The 18,040-nt window shown below is 45.5% G+C and overlaps 1 protein-coding gene across 1 annotated transcript in view; it reads left to right on the top strand.

The window, feature by feature from the left end:
* PDAP1 (PDGFA associated protein 1) overlaps positions 1 to 18,040 on the top strand; it is a 61,377-nt gene that overhangs the window by 21,646 nt on the left and 21,691 nt on the right. Inside the window, exons 3-4 of the mRNA XM_044304775.1 lie at positions 1,577 to 1,678; positions 2,940 to 3,061. Of these exons, the coding sequence (XP_044160710.1) occupies positions 1,577 to 1,678; positions 2,940 to 3,061 (224 nt within the window). The remainder of the gene's footprint in view (positions 1 to 1,576; positions 1,679 to 2,939; positions 3,062 to 18,040) is intronic.

The raw sequence follows: 18,040 nt of genomic DNA, 5'->3' as shown, positions 1-18,040 counted from the left end.
TGTTCATATTGTGGACTGGTAATAGAGCGGCCATGGTCTGCTCTAGGCTCATACTGTTGGTTTTATTGGTGGTTGTTTGAGTCTTCATCTGACAATCTTATCCCAGGCCATCATTCAGGTGTTTGCTCTTGTGTCATGTAGTTGAACCAGTCACTTGTGTGACGTAAGTGCCAAATAATTTTATTTTGGAGATTTTATCGAGAACTAAAAGGAAATCTGATACAAGCCAGCTGTTTGTGCACTCACTTTCTCCCTCAGGAAGTGCCAATCTGATACAAGTCGCACCATATTAGCTTTCATATGGCTGTGCTTTCTGTCACTCTTGGGGTATGTCCGTCCAGGATATATACACCGCATATTACAGTACCTGCAAAGTAAGTGAGGAATTCTTGTCCCCATGATCCACAAAAAGTCTGCAGCGTAAATTGACCCGCAGTTCGTATTTTAAATCTGCAGCATGTCAGTTTATGCCGTGGATCTCCACTGCGGATTTCACCATTTGCAATACATAGGGTGGAATTCTCAGTGTGAAAATGCATCTAAATCCACAGTGGAAATTCTGTTACAGGTGACCATAACTTCGGAGCACTGACCTCCCTCTCACGGGTCTTCCTGGCAGTCAATCAATCTTGCCCCTTCCTATCCTCCTCCTTCTGCAGCTGCCTGGGACATAACTGCATGAAAACATGCAAAATAGGATTTTTAACAAACCCATTTAGCAGTTCTATTGTAGCACCTTTAATTAAAGGGTTTCTCCAGGCTACAGATAATGTCCTCGGTCATCAATGTCAGTTTGTTGGGGTCCACCACCCAGCTCCCCCACCGACTAGCTGTTTTTGGCTCCGGTGGTGCCGAAGGCTCCTAACACTTTGTAGTGGCCGTGCTGGGGTACTACAGCTCAGCTCTCGTTTATGTCAATGGCAGCTGAGCTTCAGAATGCTGGCAACAGAAACTACACAGTGTACCAAGCCTTCTGCTTCCAATCCCTATATTGCCAGTTTTTGGCACTGCGACAGGCCCATCGTGGGGTTGTCAGACTTTCACTGATCTGATAATGATGACCAATCCTGAGGATAGGTCGTCAGTATTTGTAGCCTGGAGGAACCCTTTAAAGGAGTTTTCCAGGATCCTGATATTGATGACCCAGTCGGGGTTCTGGCTCCTGGCATCCCCACCCTCCAGCTGTTTGAAGAGACCACAGCACTCCTTCTTAAAAAAAATGAAATAAAATTATATATACACAAAATAGTGGACAAACTGTTTGCAAAAAAATAAATAAAAAAAAGGCTCCAAAAACACAGATGGCCAAAAAGAAACGGATGCACTTTATCTGGCGTTTTTCTTCAGTGGTAAAAACAATAAAAAGAGTTTTGTGTGTGGGAGAACCCCTTTATGTCTCACAGGCTGGACTACATGGGGCCTTCAATGAGCGTTACTCTTCATTATCTAAAGTATATGTTGCCTAAGAAAAGTCTGGCTAGATAAGAATATGAACCTACTGACATTGTGCACATATGACTCATGTTTCTTAAGTATAAAGCATGTTCGGATGTGACCAACATATCCTGCCTCATAGGAAGCAGAATTGGAAGAAGGAGGTGTGGGAGCTGCAGAAGACCCCACAAAGGAACGGAAAGATAATAGCTCAGATGAGAGCGATGATGACGAGGACTATCAGGTATATCTGCGAGAAATTAATTTGTGCTTTAATGCCTTGAACAAGATAGGTCATGACTTTAAAAATGTGGTGGCCCGATCTTTGTTCTTTCTTGTCCCATCGGAAGATGAGGAAAAAAGATTTAGTGGATCCACATATTTTCTCCATTTTAATTGTGCCTTTTACACATATGTCATTCCATACCAGATATCCAACCTGTTCCCAGTCCATCTTACTTAGTGTGAGTAGCTGGGATCACGGGAACAGGATAGCAATAGAGATCTTCTCTTCTGTCTCTTCAGAGTCCCTGTACTACCTCTGCCTTCAGACGCAGTGCCCACCCTGACGCTGGCACCCCAACTCTTAGTGGCTAAACCAGGCATCCTCAAACTGCGGCCCTCCAGCTGTTGTAAAACTACAGCTCCCACAATGCCCTGCTGTAGGCTGATACCTGTAGGCTGTTCAGGCACCTGGGAGTTGTAGTTTTGCAACAGCTGGAGGGCCGCAGTTTGAGGATGCCTGGGCTAAAGACTATAGCTCTCCTATAGTGAGCCTACAAGTCTCTCTGAGTTTCCCAAGAAATAAATGGTTCATCAGGGAACCAAAGGAAGATGAATAGATAAACCATTGATGGGATGCTGGCTTCTCCGATGTAGGGTGTGCGTGTTAACCACACAGCACTCTCCTAAATATACCATCTAGCCCCACAGTCACTCGCATAAAAGTTAAGCTTTACAACTACTGTGACTCTGTGTCTTGTACATAGTTTATTTTGTAGAGGTTAGTGTCATGTTTTCACTGTCCACCATCCTGGATTTGTATGCTTTCTTACCACTGAGCCCAACATCTTCCTGTGTTCCTTGCTGAGTTGTAGTCTGTAACATAGAAACATAGAATGTGTCGGCAGATAAGAACCATTTGGCCCATCTAGTCTGCCCAATATATCTGAATCCTATGAATAGTCCCTGGCCCTATCTTATATGAAGGATAGCCTTATGCCTATCCCATGCATGCTTAAATGTATTGATTACCCTATTGATTATGAAGTAGCCTTTACACTAGACAAGCTGTTGACTGGTTCCAGTAATGACCACCAGTACAGTGAACGCAGCTGTGGGTTGAAATAAGCGACAAACCAGTTGTCAGTGGAAATGCTTCACCCCACGTTTCTCTTCTATTCACACTGCCATGATGCCAGCTTTTTAATGCTTGTAGATGTATTCAGTGATCGTCTTCTTTATTGTAGGTTTGTAATCTACATTTTAACAATTGTATCTTTTAGCAAAAGCGGAAAGGAGTAGAAGGCTTAATTGACATAGAGAATCCAAATCGTGCAGCACAGTCTGCTAAAAAGGTCACTCAACTTGATCTTGATGGACCTAAGGAACTGTCTCGAAGAGAGCGGTAAGTTATGAATCCTATGTTTGTTTATTATGGCCATTTTAATGACACGATTACTTAAAAGGCCCCTAAAACTCTGCACTTTTTGTCTTTTATTGTCTGTGCTCATCTTTCCAAGCACTTGGGGTACAGGTTCCATATACTTTCTGTGGATATGTATTCCACACGCTTAGACAGCTGAAAATAAATATTTTTGCTTTCATACATTTCTTATATCAGACAGTTGACATCTATATGCAGTAGAATGGGATAGCCCATTTATCAATCCTATGTAGTGCATCTATGGCCTCAATGAAAAATGGCCTCACTATCTTCACTTCATACAATCCCTGACATTACAAGAACTACCTCACTGCGTGTATTCTCATTGCTGTCTCTAGGTGATTTGTAAAATGGCCGACTGTCTTTATGTGATGTCATCTTCATAAAGTTGAGTGTAGAAAAAAAGGAAACTTAACACAAAGATGTTGTTGTTTTTTTTATAAAATCTTTATTTTTATCGTTTGAAAGACAACAAAACATGTCACATTACTGCAAAATATATCAGAGTATAAGATATATAAAGAAAGAAATAAGGGAAGTGCGTCCTCCAGCTCCCCGGCCCTAAGCCCAGCGTTAGTACGTTGTATGCAGGCTACAGTTCCACAAAAAGATAGCAAGGGATAAAGAGAAATCTGGGATCAAAGTACCCTACAAAACACGTAGAGTGTAATCAGTATTCTTGCTTGAAGTCTTCTATTGGGTTCACAGGGAATGAGAAAAGAACGCAACCGGCACTGCTACATGCACCCATGCAGTCACTGGAGCACATAAACCACTTGGATCCCGAACCTTCACGGTGGTGCTCTGTCGGTGGTATAGTAGTTATGATGATAGCAGAAGAAGAAAGCACCGCGGCACTCACCACTGGTCACAAAGTTGCTGTTTGCAGTTTTATTTTTCAGATACACATCGTGGACGCAGACAGGACACAGGTGAATGGACAGGCTACAGCTGTTTCGCGCTGTGTTGCGCTTTGTCAAGCCTCCTGTGACGTGAAGGAGGAGGGGGCTAGAAATACCCCCATCTCATACACGTCACTGGTTACAATCAAGTGGTATAAAAAACATGTGTGTGCTAAAACCAATCAAATGAAAACGGCTAAGTCATTCTTGTCATTTAACCCTAGAGGGCCCATGGCTTGTGTTTTGATTATCCATGCAGCTTCTCTCTGCAGGAGAATGCGTTTTCTGTCCCCCCCTCTCCTGGGGGTGTGAACCACTTCTATACCTGCACATTTCAAAATTTCACTGTTCCCCGCATGTTCATTATGTATATGCTCAATTAGTCTAGTTGCTCCATTTCTGGTGATAATAGATTTTTTGTGTTCCCTGAAACGTACATATAGGCACCTGTGTGTCTTTTCAATGTAAAATCTCCCGCATGGGCACAAAATGGCATACACAACATATTGGGTCTTGCAGTGTATAAATTGTTTGACTACATGTCCTACATGTCCCAGCTGCAGATACTTCTGCTTGTATACATGTGCGCACATAGAGCAGTGTCCACATGCGAAGTTTCCTCTGGGAGCACTCCTGCCCAGCCAGTTATCAGCTGGACGGGGGAGGCTGCTCCTGACAACAGCGTCCCCTATAGTTTTACTTCTGCGGAAACTGACAATGGGAGGATTGTCTACCATGGCTGCCAGGGAGGGATCCCTCTGCAGCATCTGCCAATTATTTAAGATCACTGTTTTGATAGTGGAAGCCATTGGTGAAAAGTCGAATGTGAACACCGCCCTATGCTCGCCATCATTATTTTGTTGTCTCCTCTTTTTAGTGTGGACGTCCCTACCCAGAACCTCTCTCTTGTGCAAGCACTTTAAATATGCGTTATCTATTATCTTCTCCGGGTAACCCCTCTGTGAAAATCGTCTCTTCACGTCTCTTCATGCTCTTTAAACTCAGTGTCATCTTTCACAATTCTAGCAAGACGTATGAATTGGCCGTAAGGAATGGCGGTTTTTATGTGGGGTGGGTGGTAACTTTTATAATGTAATAGTGCATTCGTGGATGTACTTTTTCTGTAAATAGTGGGGTTTAGCTGACCATCTTTAACCCTCTCCTTGACATCAAGAAAATCCAGTTCCTCCGCACTGATTGTGCTGGTGAACCGCATGTTCATATTGTTAGCTTGATTCAAATATTCCACGAATGCACTAAACGCATGCAGATCACCCGTCCAGACGATGAATATATCATCGATATATCGAAGGAAAACCTTGATATATCGAATGAATGGATTCTGGACAGTGTAGATATACCTCTCTTCAAAAATAGCTAAAAATAAATTAACAAGGGTGCATGAGACAGGTGTCCCCATTGCGGTGCCTGACAATTGTTTGAACCATTCCTGATTAAAAATAAAAGCATTATGTGTCAATATGAATGAGAGGGATTCTGTGATGAGATCAACATATTCGTCACTTTTGCTAATTCTGCGCAGAATGTCCCTAATCGTCTCTATCCCCAGTTCCTGTGGAATCCTGGTGTATAAACTCTCCACATCTACCGCGGCTAAATAAAAGCCTGTCCTGCCATTGTACATCCTTCAGAGCCTCCAAAAAATCAGTGGTATCTTCCAAATAGGAAGGGACCCCCTTTAACACTGGGCGCAACATCCAATCCAGTGGAGAATAGTGGGGACCCTGAGGCGCAGACACATATGCAAAAATCGGAGCCCTTTAGACAAGGAATTAAGTCCACGTTCAGTCCCCCCTTGTCATGTTACATGCAAGAAGCTTATAAACAACTTAAAGATATCAATACCTATGCCCCACTTCCAAATATCAACAGCAACTTAAAGCATTATTGTGGAAGTATGTTGACAGAGGTTTTCTAACTAAGCGCATGGCCGAAAAGCTCTATCCCCAGTTCCCTATCAAACCTGTGTGGTATATAGTCCCCAAGATCCATAAATCGCTGGTAAACCCACCTGGGCGCCCCATAGTGTCAGGGAGCGGTTCTCTGACCGAACCCCTGTCCCAATATCTGGATTGGATGTTGCGCCCAGTGTTAAAGGGGGTCCCTTCCTATTTGGAAGATACCACAGATTTTTTGGAGGCTCTGAAGGATGTACAATGGCAGGACGGCTTTTATTTAGCCGCGGTAGATGTGGAGAGTCTATATACACCAGGATTCCACAGGAACTGGGGATGGAGACGATTAGGGACATTCTGCGCAGAATTAGCAAAAGTGACGAATATGTTGATTTCGTCACAGAATCCCTCTCATTCATATTGACACATAATGCTTTTATTTTTAATCAGGAATGGTTCAAAACAGTGATCTTAAATAACTGGCAGATGCTGCAGAGGGATCCCTCCCTGGCAGCCATGGTGGACAATCCTCCCATTGTCAGTTTTCGCAGAAGTAAAACTATAGGGGACGCTGTTGTCAGGAGCAGCCTCCCCCGTCCAGTTGATAACTGGCTGGGCAGGAGTGCTCCCAGAGGAAACTTCGCATGTGGACACTGCTCTATGTGCGCACATGTATACAAGCAGAAGTATCTGCAGCTGGGACATGTAGGACATGTAGTCAAACAATTTATACACTGCAAGACCCAATATGTTGTGTATGCCATTTTGTGCCCATGCGGGAGATTTTACATTGGAAAGACACACAGATGCCTATATGTACGTTTCAGGGAACACATAAAATCTATTATCACCAGAAATGGAGCAACTAGACTAATTGAGCATATACATAATGAACATGCAGGGAACAGTGACATTTAGAAATGTGCAGGTATAGAAGTGGTTCACACCCCCAGGAGAGGGGGGGACAGAAAACGCATTCTCCTGCAGAGAGAAGCTGCATGGATAATCAAAACACAGGCCATGGGCCCTCTAGGGTTAAATGACAAGAATGACTTAGCTGTTTTCATTTGATTGGTTTTAGCCAGGGCTGTGGAGTCGGAGTCGAGGAGTCGGAGTCTGAGTCAATTTTGGGTACCTGGAGTCGGAGTCGGCAAAAAATGAACAGACTCCGACTCCTACTAAATTTAAATTGGAATAAAAAAAAAAAAGCAAGTTTAAATGTCCGAATTCATAAACAGTTATAATTAATGACTTCTCTACTGTAAGAATAAAGGCCAATGCATGCAGTGCCTCACGTAACCGCAAAACAAACGCGTTCAGTGATGTGAAGAAGCATGCTTTTCATATGCTTCACTATATGGCACGCAATGCACAATTAAGAGTGGCAATACATATACTTTCCATTGTGTTGTGTTCTGATGTTACAGGGAACACAATGCCCATGGTTTACCTAGCCTCTCACTACAATACAATACTGTTCAATACAGTAGACTGTTGGCTTCCCAGCCAGTAGTCATTTGGTAATGACATGTATGTTGCCTTTCTTTCCTTCAAGGAATGTATAAAATACATTCGCATAATAAATACAGAGGAAGTTGGGGAGTCGGAAGTACAAAAAACTGAGGAGTCTGAGTCGGAGCATTTATCTACCGACTCCACAGCACTGGTTTTAGCACACACATGTTTTTTATACCACTTAATTGTAACCAGTGACGTGTATGAGATGGGGGTATTTCTTGCCCCCTCCTCCTTCACGTCACAGGAGGCTTCACAAAGCGCAACACAGCGCGAAACAGCTGTAGCCTGTCCATTCACCTGTGTCCTGTCCGCGTCCACGATGTGTATTTGAAAAATAAAACTGCAAACAGCAACTTTGTGACCAGTGGTGAGTGCCGCGGTGCTTTCTTCTTCTGCTATATCATAACTTCTATTGGGTTCGCTCACTGGAACCACCACCAAAATTACAAATAAGGCTACTTTCATACTAGCAGCACCGACCTCTGGCAGGCTGTTCCGTTAGGTGAACAGCCTGTCGGATCCGTCCTGCCGCTAGTGACCGTGTGCCTCCGGACTGCTGTTACGGCGAGAGGCTGCCGGAATAAAACTACGAGATGTCTGACATTTATTCTGGCAGCCTCTCGCCGGAACTTCGCCCCCCGTCCCCATTATAGTCAAAGGGGACGGAGCGGCAGTCCGGAGGCACGCGGTCACTAGCGGCAGGTAGGATCTGACAGGCTGTTCATCCGATGGAACACCCTGCCGGAGGTCTGTCCTCTCTAATGTGAAAGTAGCCTAAACCATGAAACAATAGAACAGAACAGGTGTCCTCCTGGGTCTCCTCTGTCTAAACCTAAGTTTTATTGCTTCGGTTAAGCTTACACTCTGAGACTAAGTGGTAGAATCCAAGATTCACATCCGCCTTACTCCATTATATACATCCTCTGTATGCTACACTTCCTCTGACCTGTTTGCTAGAGTATATTGTTCTTTCATGTGCGAGAGCCAGGACTGCCATACTTTAAAGAAGTCACCTATTATTATTCTCCCAACTAACTAATTCCTCCATACAACATGGATAATTCATTTTCTCATACCACATGGTAATGGTGTGTGTGTGTGTGTGTGTGTGTGTGTGGGGGGGGGGGGGGGGTGTCCTACCTCTCCACCGAATAGGGATAAGGAGTTTAGCTGCTGTGATCATATGCGTAGGAAGAGTAGATTTATCCGGTTTAACCCCTTCCCGACACGACGTACTATTACGTCATGAAAGTCAGTGCATTCCCGCATCTTGACGTTACAGTACTGCACTAATCGGCAGGCAGCCATCTGCAGCTGAAGGCGATCGCTGCAATTGGCTGGTTAGTGAAGACCAGCCCATCGCAGTGCAGGACAATGGATTACATCAGCCGATCTCGCCTCCTTGGTCAGGGAGGGGACGCCAGACACAGGTGTCTCCTCCCAGTGCTGCGATTTGGCTGGAGCAACGCTCCATCCAATGGCAGCGCTATTCTACAATTATCCAATCTGTGGTGCTGCTGGTGGCTGGGACGAAGGGGATTATGGCTGAAGGGGAAGGGACATCAGACACTGGTGTCCCCCCAGCTCTGCGATTCGCTGAAACAACGCTCCAGCCAATGAAAGAACAGTTGGTGCCTCTCTGCAGGCAGCCATTCTAGCTTGGTGACTGCTTGCAGAGAGGACCTGTACCCCTCTGTGCTGCTCGTTGTCGTCTGGAACTTGTGGTACTACCACATAAATCACTGCTCTCTGAAGAAGAACAGCATCTGGAACAGCTGCAGTGATTTATTTATTTATTTTTGCTCATCTGCAGCTGTTTCAGATCCCCCATTCCCTGTCTGTGTCCCTATCCCTTTTTTTTTTTTTTTTTTGTTAGACAAATAAAAAAATAAATCAGTGCTAGGTTTCATTTCTTTTTTTTCTTTTTTTTTCTAAATTTTTGTTATTCTTTCACTTAGCTTTTTCTCCTTTCTTTCTCTTTTTTTTTTTTTTTCTTCTTAATCATAAATTTAATATTAAATTAATTACAAGCCCCCTCGCGTGTTAAATCACTACATACAGCCCCCTGACACTTTTCACTTTACACACACCAATGTCCCATTCATCCCAAAGAATGTACTCCGCTGAAGAGGCATATGCCATCCTTGCCTCCTCTACTCCATCATCATCGTCGTCATCCGGTGAGGAGGGACCCTCAAGGCGACGCCCCAGGAGAGATGAAGTAGCCCTCCCAGTGAGCCCCTATGGACCACACCGCCTGAGGATTATGAGCGCCAAATTTAGATTGACTGCATGGGCTTTACAGAAATTTATTTTTTCAAAATCTTTTTCTCTGACCGTTGTGTGCATCCGTGGCCGTTGTGCCGTTTTCTTTTTTTTTTTCACGGACCCATTGACTTTCAATGGGTCCGTGGAAAAATCTGAAAATGCACCGTTTGGCAGCCGCATCCGTGATCCGTGTTTCCTGGCCGTGAAAAAAATATGACCTGTCCTATTTTTTTCACAGCCAACGGTTCACGGACCCATTCAAGTCAATGGGTCCGTGAAAAATCACGGATGCACACAAGATTGTGATCCGTGTCCGTTTTTTCCTATCATTTCAATGGCAAACTTGACTTAGATTTTTATTTAATTTTTCATGTCCGTGGATCCTCCAAAAAACAAGGAAGACCCACGGACGAAAAAGCGGTCACGGATCACGGACCCCGTTTTTGCGGACCTTAAAAAAAATACGGTCGTGTGCATGAGGCCTAATACAGTAATACACTGGTATGATCTATACCAGTGTATTACTGTACTGCGGCGGCAGCAGGGAGCGCACGGCGTCATAGCAACCAATGACGCCGTGCGCTCCTGCTCTCAGCAGGAATCCAGCCCGTTTTTCACGGCCGTGTGCATTCGGCCTAATTCATAAATTTGATGGTGACCCAAACTAATTTATACGCCCAGCAGTTTATTGCTCAAAACCCGACATCCTCATATGCTAGACCCCTAGGTTGGACCCCAGTAAATGCAGCCGACATTGACATTTTGGGGGCTGTTGCTGCATATGGGGCTAGTAAAAAAAATAAAATAATTGAAATCAGACAATATTGGAGTTCAGATGTCTTGTACAACACTCCAATTTACAATATGGCCATGTCCCGCTCAAGGTTTGAATCCATTTTGAAATTCCTACATTATTATGATAATGCAAACTCTCTCCCCCCCCATTTCTTGGGGTTTTGTAATTTCTAGGGACCTCAGGATTTTTTTTTAAATGCGACATGGCACCTAAAACTCATATTTATTTATTCAGGCCTGCAAAATCCATATTTTGCTCCTTACTTCTAGAGCCCTGCTGTGCACCTTTACAGCAAGCTACAAGCACATATGGGGTGTTTGCAAAAACGGGGGAGAAAATGGGGAACATATACTGGGGTGCATTTTCTACTTTAACCCCTTGTGAAAGTGAAAAATTGGGGTCTGCTAGTAATTTTTCATTTTTACAAATGTTTTCTTTGAAATCCTTTTTCTAGTATTTCTGCTTTCTGTGAAACACCTGTTTGCTTAAAAGTACCCTTTCCACCACTTAAAATGTTCGTATGGGGTGCTCTTTCCAAAATGGGGTCACTTCTTGGGGTTTTTTATTTCTGGGGACCTCAGGAAATGTATTTAATGCGACATGGCACCTAAAATCATGTCTGTTTATCGAGACCTTCCAAAACCACTTTTTGCACTTTGCCTCTAGAGGACTGCTGTGCGCGAATACAGCAGGCTACAAGCACATATGGGGTGTTCGCAAAATGGGGAACATGTACTGGGGTGCTTTTTTTTTTTTTTTTTTTTTTTTTTTTTTTTTTTTTCCTCCTTTTAACCCCTTGTGAAAGTGAAAAATTGGGGTCTGCTAGTAATTTTTCATTTTTACAAATGTGTGATTTTAAATGCTTTCTCAGTGTTTCTATCTTTAGTGAGACACCGGTTTGCCAAAAAGTACCCTTCTATCGCTGTAAATGTTCATACGAGGGTGTTTTTTCCGAAATGGCCACCTCACCGTAGGGCCACCTCAGGGTGTCTTCACATGCGACATAGCCCCAATTACCATTACAACTAAATCCGCTCTCCAAAAGCCATATGGTGCTATTTCCACTTTGAAGCCTGCTGTGTTCCCATACTTCGTTTTTTTTTTTTTTAATTTTTTTTTTAATTTTTTTTTAGCACACTTGGGGTGTTTCTGTAAACTCCAGATTCAGGGTAATAGATTTTGAGTTTTGTTTGGCTGTTAACCCTTAATGTGTTGAAGAAAAATAGATAAAAATTTAAAATCTGCTAAAAGAAAAGTAAAATTTAGAACTTTCATTCCCAATTTCCTTTAATCTCGTGGGGCACCTAAAGAGTTAACAAAGTTTGTCAAATCAGTTTTGAATACCTTGAGGGGTGTAGTTTCTAAAATGGGGGTGATTTACTATCTATTATAAAAGTAGAGAAATTGACATTTGGAAAAAACATTTTTTTTTAATATAATAAATGATATTCTTATTTTTACGACTGTTATGACGTACAATATGTGACGAGAAAACAAAACAATCCCAGAATGGCCTGTATAAGTAAAAGCGTTTTAACCCCTTATGGACCGGGCTAATTTTTACCTTAAGGACGGCCATTATTTGCTAATCTGACCAGTGTCACTATGTGGGGATAACTTTAAAACGCTTTGACTTATCTAAGCCTTTCTAAGATTGTTTTTTTTTCATCACATATTGTACTTCACGACACTGGTAAAATAGAGTAAAAAAATATCATTTTTAGTTATAAAAAAAATACCAAATTTACCAAAAACGTAGAAAAAATTTCAAATTTCCAAGTTTAAATTTCTCTACTTCTATAATACCGGTACATAGTAATACCTCCAAAAATAGTTATTACTTTACATTCCCCATATGTCTACTTCATTTTTGGATCATTTTGGGAGTGACATTTTATTTTTTGGAGACGTTACAAGGCTTAGAAGTTTAGATGCAAATCTTGAAATTTTTCAGAAATTTTTAAAAACCCACTTTTTAATGACCAGTTCAGGTCTGAACTCACTTTTGTGAGGCTTACATAATAGAAACCACCCAAAAATGACCCGACTTTAGAAACTACACCCCTCAAGGTATTCAAAACTGATTTTACAAACATCTTTAACCCTTTAGGTGTTCCACAAGAGTTAATGGCAAATGGAGACAAAATTTCAGAATTTTTATTTATTTATTTTGTCAAATTTTCCATTTTAATCCATTTTTTTTCCAATTACAAAGCAAGGGTTAACAGCCAAACAAAACTCAATATTTATTGTCCTGATTCTGTAGTTTGCCGAAACGCCCCATATGTGGTCGTAAACTACTGTACGGGCACACGGCAGGGCGTAGAGGGAAGGGAGCGCTGTGTGGTTTCTGCAAGGCGGATTTTGCTGGACTAGTTTATTTACATCATGTCCCATTTGAAGCCCCCCTGATGCACCCCTAGAGTAGAAACTCCATAAAAGTGACCCCATTTTGGAAACTACGGGATAAGGTGGCAGTTTTGTTAGGACTATTTTTAGGGTGCATATGATTTTTGGTTGCTCTATATTCAGGGGCGTAACTAGAAGTGACTGGGCCCAATAGCAAATATTTGTAAGTGCCCCTACAGCGCGCTTTGCACCTCCCTCCTCCTGTGAAAACCCCACTCCTTTGGCACATTGTAGCGGTATACTGTATATTGTGTGGCACAGTGTATGCTATATGTGTATAACAAGCATATATTTCACATGAAAACTTTAGTTACTTGGCTTGACCCTTGGGGATCTCTGACGCCACTTCCACACTCGGCCGGGGGCTCGGCGGAGCTGATGTTGTGTTTCATCCTAATGAGAACGATTTCATAATAAGGATTTGGAGAAGGGGCAGAGGGATTGCAGAGCAGGGAGAGGCTGGTGCTGCTACTAGGGGGGTCATACCATGGGGGAGTAATAAAGCCCACCGTAATGCCCCCCCCAGTAGAAATAATTATCCTTAGGCCTCATGCACTCGACCGTTGTGTGCATCCGTGGCCGTTGTGCCGTTTTCCGGTTTTTTTTTCGCGGACCCATTGACTCAATGGGTCCGTGGAAAAATCGGAAAATGCACCATTTGGCAGCCGCAACCGTGATCCGTGTTTCCTGGCTGTGAAAAAAATATTACCTGTCCTATTTTTTTTCGCGGCCAACGGTTCACGGACCCATTCAAGTCAGTGGGTCCGTGAAAAATCACGGATGCACACAAGATTGTCATCCGCGTCCGTGATCCGTGTCCGTTTTTTCCTATCATTTCAATAGCAAACTTGACTTAATTTTTTTTTCCATTTTTCATGTCCGTGGATCCTCCAAAATACAAGGAAGACCTACGGACGAAAAAACGGTCACCGATCACGGACCTACGGATCCCGTTTTTGCGGACCTTAAAAAAAAAAAAAAAAACGGTCGTGTGCATGAGGCCTTATAATGTGACAATGCAAAAAATACCCCCTTGTAATATCCCCAGTTGAGCTAATGTCCCCATAGTGCCCCCATAATGTGCCAGTTTAAAATACCCCTATATAGTGCCCCCAGCTGTCATGTGTATAGATGTAGCAGAGCTGAGTGTGCTGGGACAGCTGTCATATAGAGATATAGCAGTGCTGGGTGTGTTGGGGGCAGCTGTCATGTGTATAGATGTACACTTAGCCAGCTATAACAGTAGAAGTCTCATATTTTTTAACCAGTTGCAATGCAGCCTTTATGGCTGTGAGGGTAAATGCTTTGCCTCTGATACACTAGGTTCGAATCCCAGACACATCAGGAGACGGTAAGATTAGATCACATTAGCGAGGGGGCCTGGTCAGCAGCCGCTGAGGCCCTGAACATTAAGAATCGATCATATTTAACTAACTTGAAAATAAACTGTTACACACGCTGCCGGGGCGCTGGTAGTTACGCCACTGGGCTTGGGACTGGCTGCCTTTGTGGTGTGTGTGTGTGTGTGTGTGTGTGTGTGTGTAAAAAAAAATAATAATCAACAGAAGGCGGCCGGACGGGCCCCCAGTGGCGTAGGGCACCATAGCCACTGCTATGGTTGCTATGGTGATCCCTACGCCACTGTCTATATTACATTTTTGTGAGGCAAGGGTACCAAAAATAGAAATTCAGAAATGTCATCTTCATTTGCCATAAACTGTTGAGGAACACCTAAAGGGTTAATAAAGTTTGTAAAATCGGTTTTGAATACCTTGAGGGGTGTAGTTTCTTAGATGTGGTCACTTTTATGGAGTTTCTACTTTAGGGGTGCATCAGGGGTTCTTCAAATGGGACATGGCCACCAAAATCTGCCTTCCAGAAACCATACAACGTTCCTTTCCTTCTGCGCCCTGCCGTTTGGTCATACAGCAGTTTACGAGCACATATGGGGTGTTTCTGTAAACTGCAGAATCAGGGTAATAAATATTAAGTTTTGTTTGTCTGTTAACCCTTGCTTTGTTACTGGAAAAAACGGATTAAAATAGAAAATTTGCCCAAAAATAGCTGTTTCTCGTGCTTTTTTCCATTGGGGGACACAGACCATGGGTATAGCTTAGAGGTATTAGTAGGAGGGACACTATGCAAATGAAAGAGCTCCTCCTCCTCGGGCTATACCCCCAGACTCCACCAGGAGGAACTCAGTCTTTGCTTAGTGTCTGGTGAAGGAGGTTGACACTCTCTGATTCTACTCCTTTTTGTTATTTTTATTCTAGATGGGGACACAGGTCGGCATGGCGCCTTCCTGGTCCCCCGTGGAGTGCCCGCCGCCGTCTTTGGGACGTTGCCTGGCTGCCTCCATTTCCCCCCAAGAAGATAAGTGGATCCGGGCTCGACCTGTTAGCTCCGGCATCCCACCAGCTGCTGGGACGCCTGCTGCCTACCCTCCTCCAGAGCACTGTTCTCCTGGATTGGAGTCAGAAGTCTGAAGAGGCGCATCCCTGCTGGTCTGGACATCGAGGGAGCATGCTGAGCAGATAAGTGTTGCCCAATCCCTCCCCCTCCCTCTGTGTCTATTTGTCTGTGGCTACCTGGGTGAACTTGAAGAAGGATCCTGATGGGGCACTTTCTTCATTTTGGCACTGGAGTACTGGCATCTCTTCCCCCTTAAACTGTGGGCTTCAGCGCTTCTCTCGTCGGGCCTTGGCTGCTGCGCTCCCTCAGCGCCCGCCGGCAGGCCGCTCCTCCACGTGGTGTTTGTTTAAATCACGCGCGCGCTTATTTCCGCGCGCGTGCGCTTATTTCCGCGCATCTTTTCGCGCGTGCGCTTATTTTCGCGCGTGCGCTTTTTTTTCGCGCATATTTTCGCGCGTGCGCTTATTTTCGCGCATATTTTCGCGCGCGCGCATATTTTCGCGCGCGCTTATTTTTCGCGCGCTTTTTTCGCGCCATAATGACGCGTTCGGGGAGGCGGAGCCTCGGCATGCCGCTCTGACTCTCCTTACACCGGAGACTCTGTTTGCTCATGGCCGTGCAGCTCCTCATCACTCTACTCCGTTTTGTGCCAGGCAAGCTGGTAGCTCAGTGGTACTGCTGCTGCTGCCCCATGTCCAGGCTTTCTGAGTTCAAAGCCCCTTTCAGCCTTCAAAAATTGTTTATATTATTCTAGATGGGGACACAGGTCGGCATGGCGCCTTCCTGGTCCCCCGTGGAATGCCCGCTGCCGTCCTTGGACGCTGCCTGGCTGCCTCCATTGCCCCCCAAAGAAGACAAGTGGATCCGGGCTCGACCTGCAGCTCCGGTATCCCACCAGCTACTGGGTCTCCTGCTGCCACCCTCCACCAGAACACTGCACTCCTGGACAAGGAGTCAGAAGCCTGATGAGGTGCATCCCTGCTGGTCCTGGAGTCGAGGGAGAAGTTCTGCAGGAGAAGTTCTGCAGGAGCAGATAAGTATTACCTGCATCCCTGCCTTACCCCCCTCCTCCACCCCTCCTCCACGTCCCTGGGGGCCTGCGGTCCCCGCTTGGGCATCTGCCATGTCCAGCGCGGCCGCTAAATTGGTCTTAGTCGCCAAGGCAACCATGTCCTTTAATCCTGTGGCGCTAACGACTCCATCTCTCTCAGTGGTCCCCACAGTGGGTGACTGACTACGAAGAGGCAGCGTGAGCGGCAGCATCCCACCTCGGATGTCTCCGTCTCTCCACCCCCCTCACCTCGCCGGTGGCGCTTGCGGACTGCTCTTCCCCCTCCCTAGGGAGAGTAATCCGAAGGAGAATTATCCGGCTCGGACGAGCCAGGTCCTTTTTGGACTATAGGGCATTTTCAAATCCTGTGACGCCAACCACCTCTCTAAGTGGTTTTCCACAGAAGACGCCCGACTACTAACAGGGAGCGTGAGCAGCAGCATCCCTCCTCGGATGGCTCTGGCTCTCTCCCCCCCTCGTCTAGAGGCGCGTTCGGGCGACTCTCCCCTCCCTTAGGGAGCGCAAGTCTGAAGGAGAATTTCCGGCTCTGATTAGGTCATGGAGCGGGACCCCTCGCCTAAGCTCTCCACCAGGGTGGCTGACTTAGTGGTGACTGTCCGAGACACCTTTATTCTCCAAGGGGATTCTCCTCCTTCCACTGGTCAGGAGTTCCCCCTTTTTCCGTCCAGGCAGTCGGAGACTACCATGTTCCCGGTCCATGAGGGATTTTTCCGCGGTCATGTCCAGGGCCTGGGGTGGTCTTAATAAGGTTCTCGACCACCCAGCGCATGAATATACTTTCCTTTCCCTGCTGACGGCGAGGAGAGGTGTCTCCTCCCCCTAAGGTGGATCCTCCGGTGGCCGGATTAGCCAATTATGTGGCCCTTCCTGTCTTAGTCAGTTCCTCTTTCCAGGATGCTGTAGACAGACGCATAGACTCTCTTCCAGGTCCCTTTTTTCGCTGGCAGCGCGTCCCTGTGACCTACCTTTCACTCAGCAGGGGTAGCCAGTGCTCTCTCGGTGTGGTTACAACACCACCACCAGGAACTGGCGGTACGAGATGCGGCTACTAACACACTGGAGTTGGTTCTCCAGATGTCTCAGGCTTCTAAGATTCTTTGCGAAGCTTCTAGGGACATTGTTTCCCTCTTTGCCCGCAGGTTGGCCATCTCTGTCACTCAGCGCGAAGAGATTTGATTGAAGGTGTGGGATGCTGACGCCTCCACCAAGCGTTCCCTTGCTAATCTCCCCTTTGGGGTTTCCAGACCTTATGGGGATCAGCTGGACGAGTTCATCTCTGCATGCCTTTTGCCGTTTCTTATCTGGTAGGCCGTCGCCTGCTTCCTCCGCCGGGGGTCTCAGGTCGCCCGCAAAGAGCCCTTCCTTTGCACCAGCCTTCCCGGCACTAGAGGGCCCAGTCAGCCCGCCCTGCTGCTCCTAGGCCTATCACATGTCCCGATTGCGGAATCCCACCATCGATTCCTGCGCTTCGCCATTATGGGTCGACACTGTCAGTTTGTCGCCCTTCCTTCGGGTTGGCGACCACCCCGCGGGTCCTTGCCACGGTCCTGGACCGCTCATGGCGCTTCTTCGTACCAGGGGCATTCCTTTGCTGCCCTATCGGGACGATATCCGGATAGAGGCCCCCCTCTCTACCGCAGACCACGG

The sequence above is a fragment of the Bufo gargarizans genome, chromosome 8, assembly GCF_014858855.1.
Source record: "Bufo gargarizans isolate SCDJY-AF-19 chromosome 8, ASM1485885v1, whole genome shotgun sequence".
Taxonomy (NCBI): domain Eukaryota; kingdom Metazoa; phylum Chordata; class Amphibia; order Anura; family Bufonidae; genus Bufo; species Bufo gargarizans.
The sequence above is the reverse complement of the archived record's forward strand: the minus strand, read 5'-3'. Positions and strand labels throughout refer to the sequence as shown.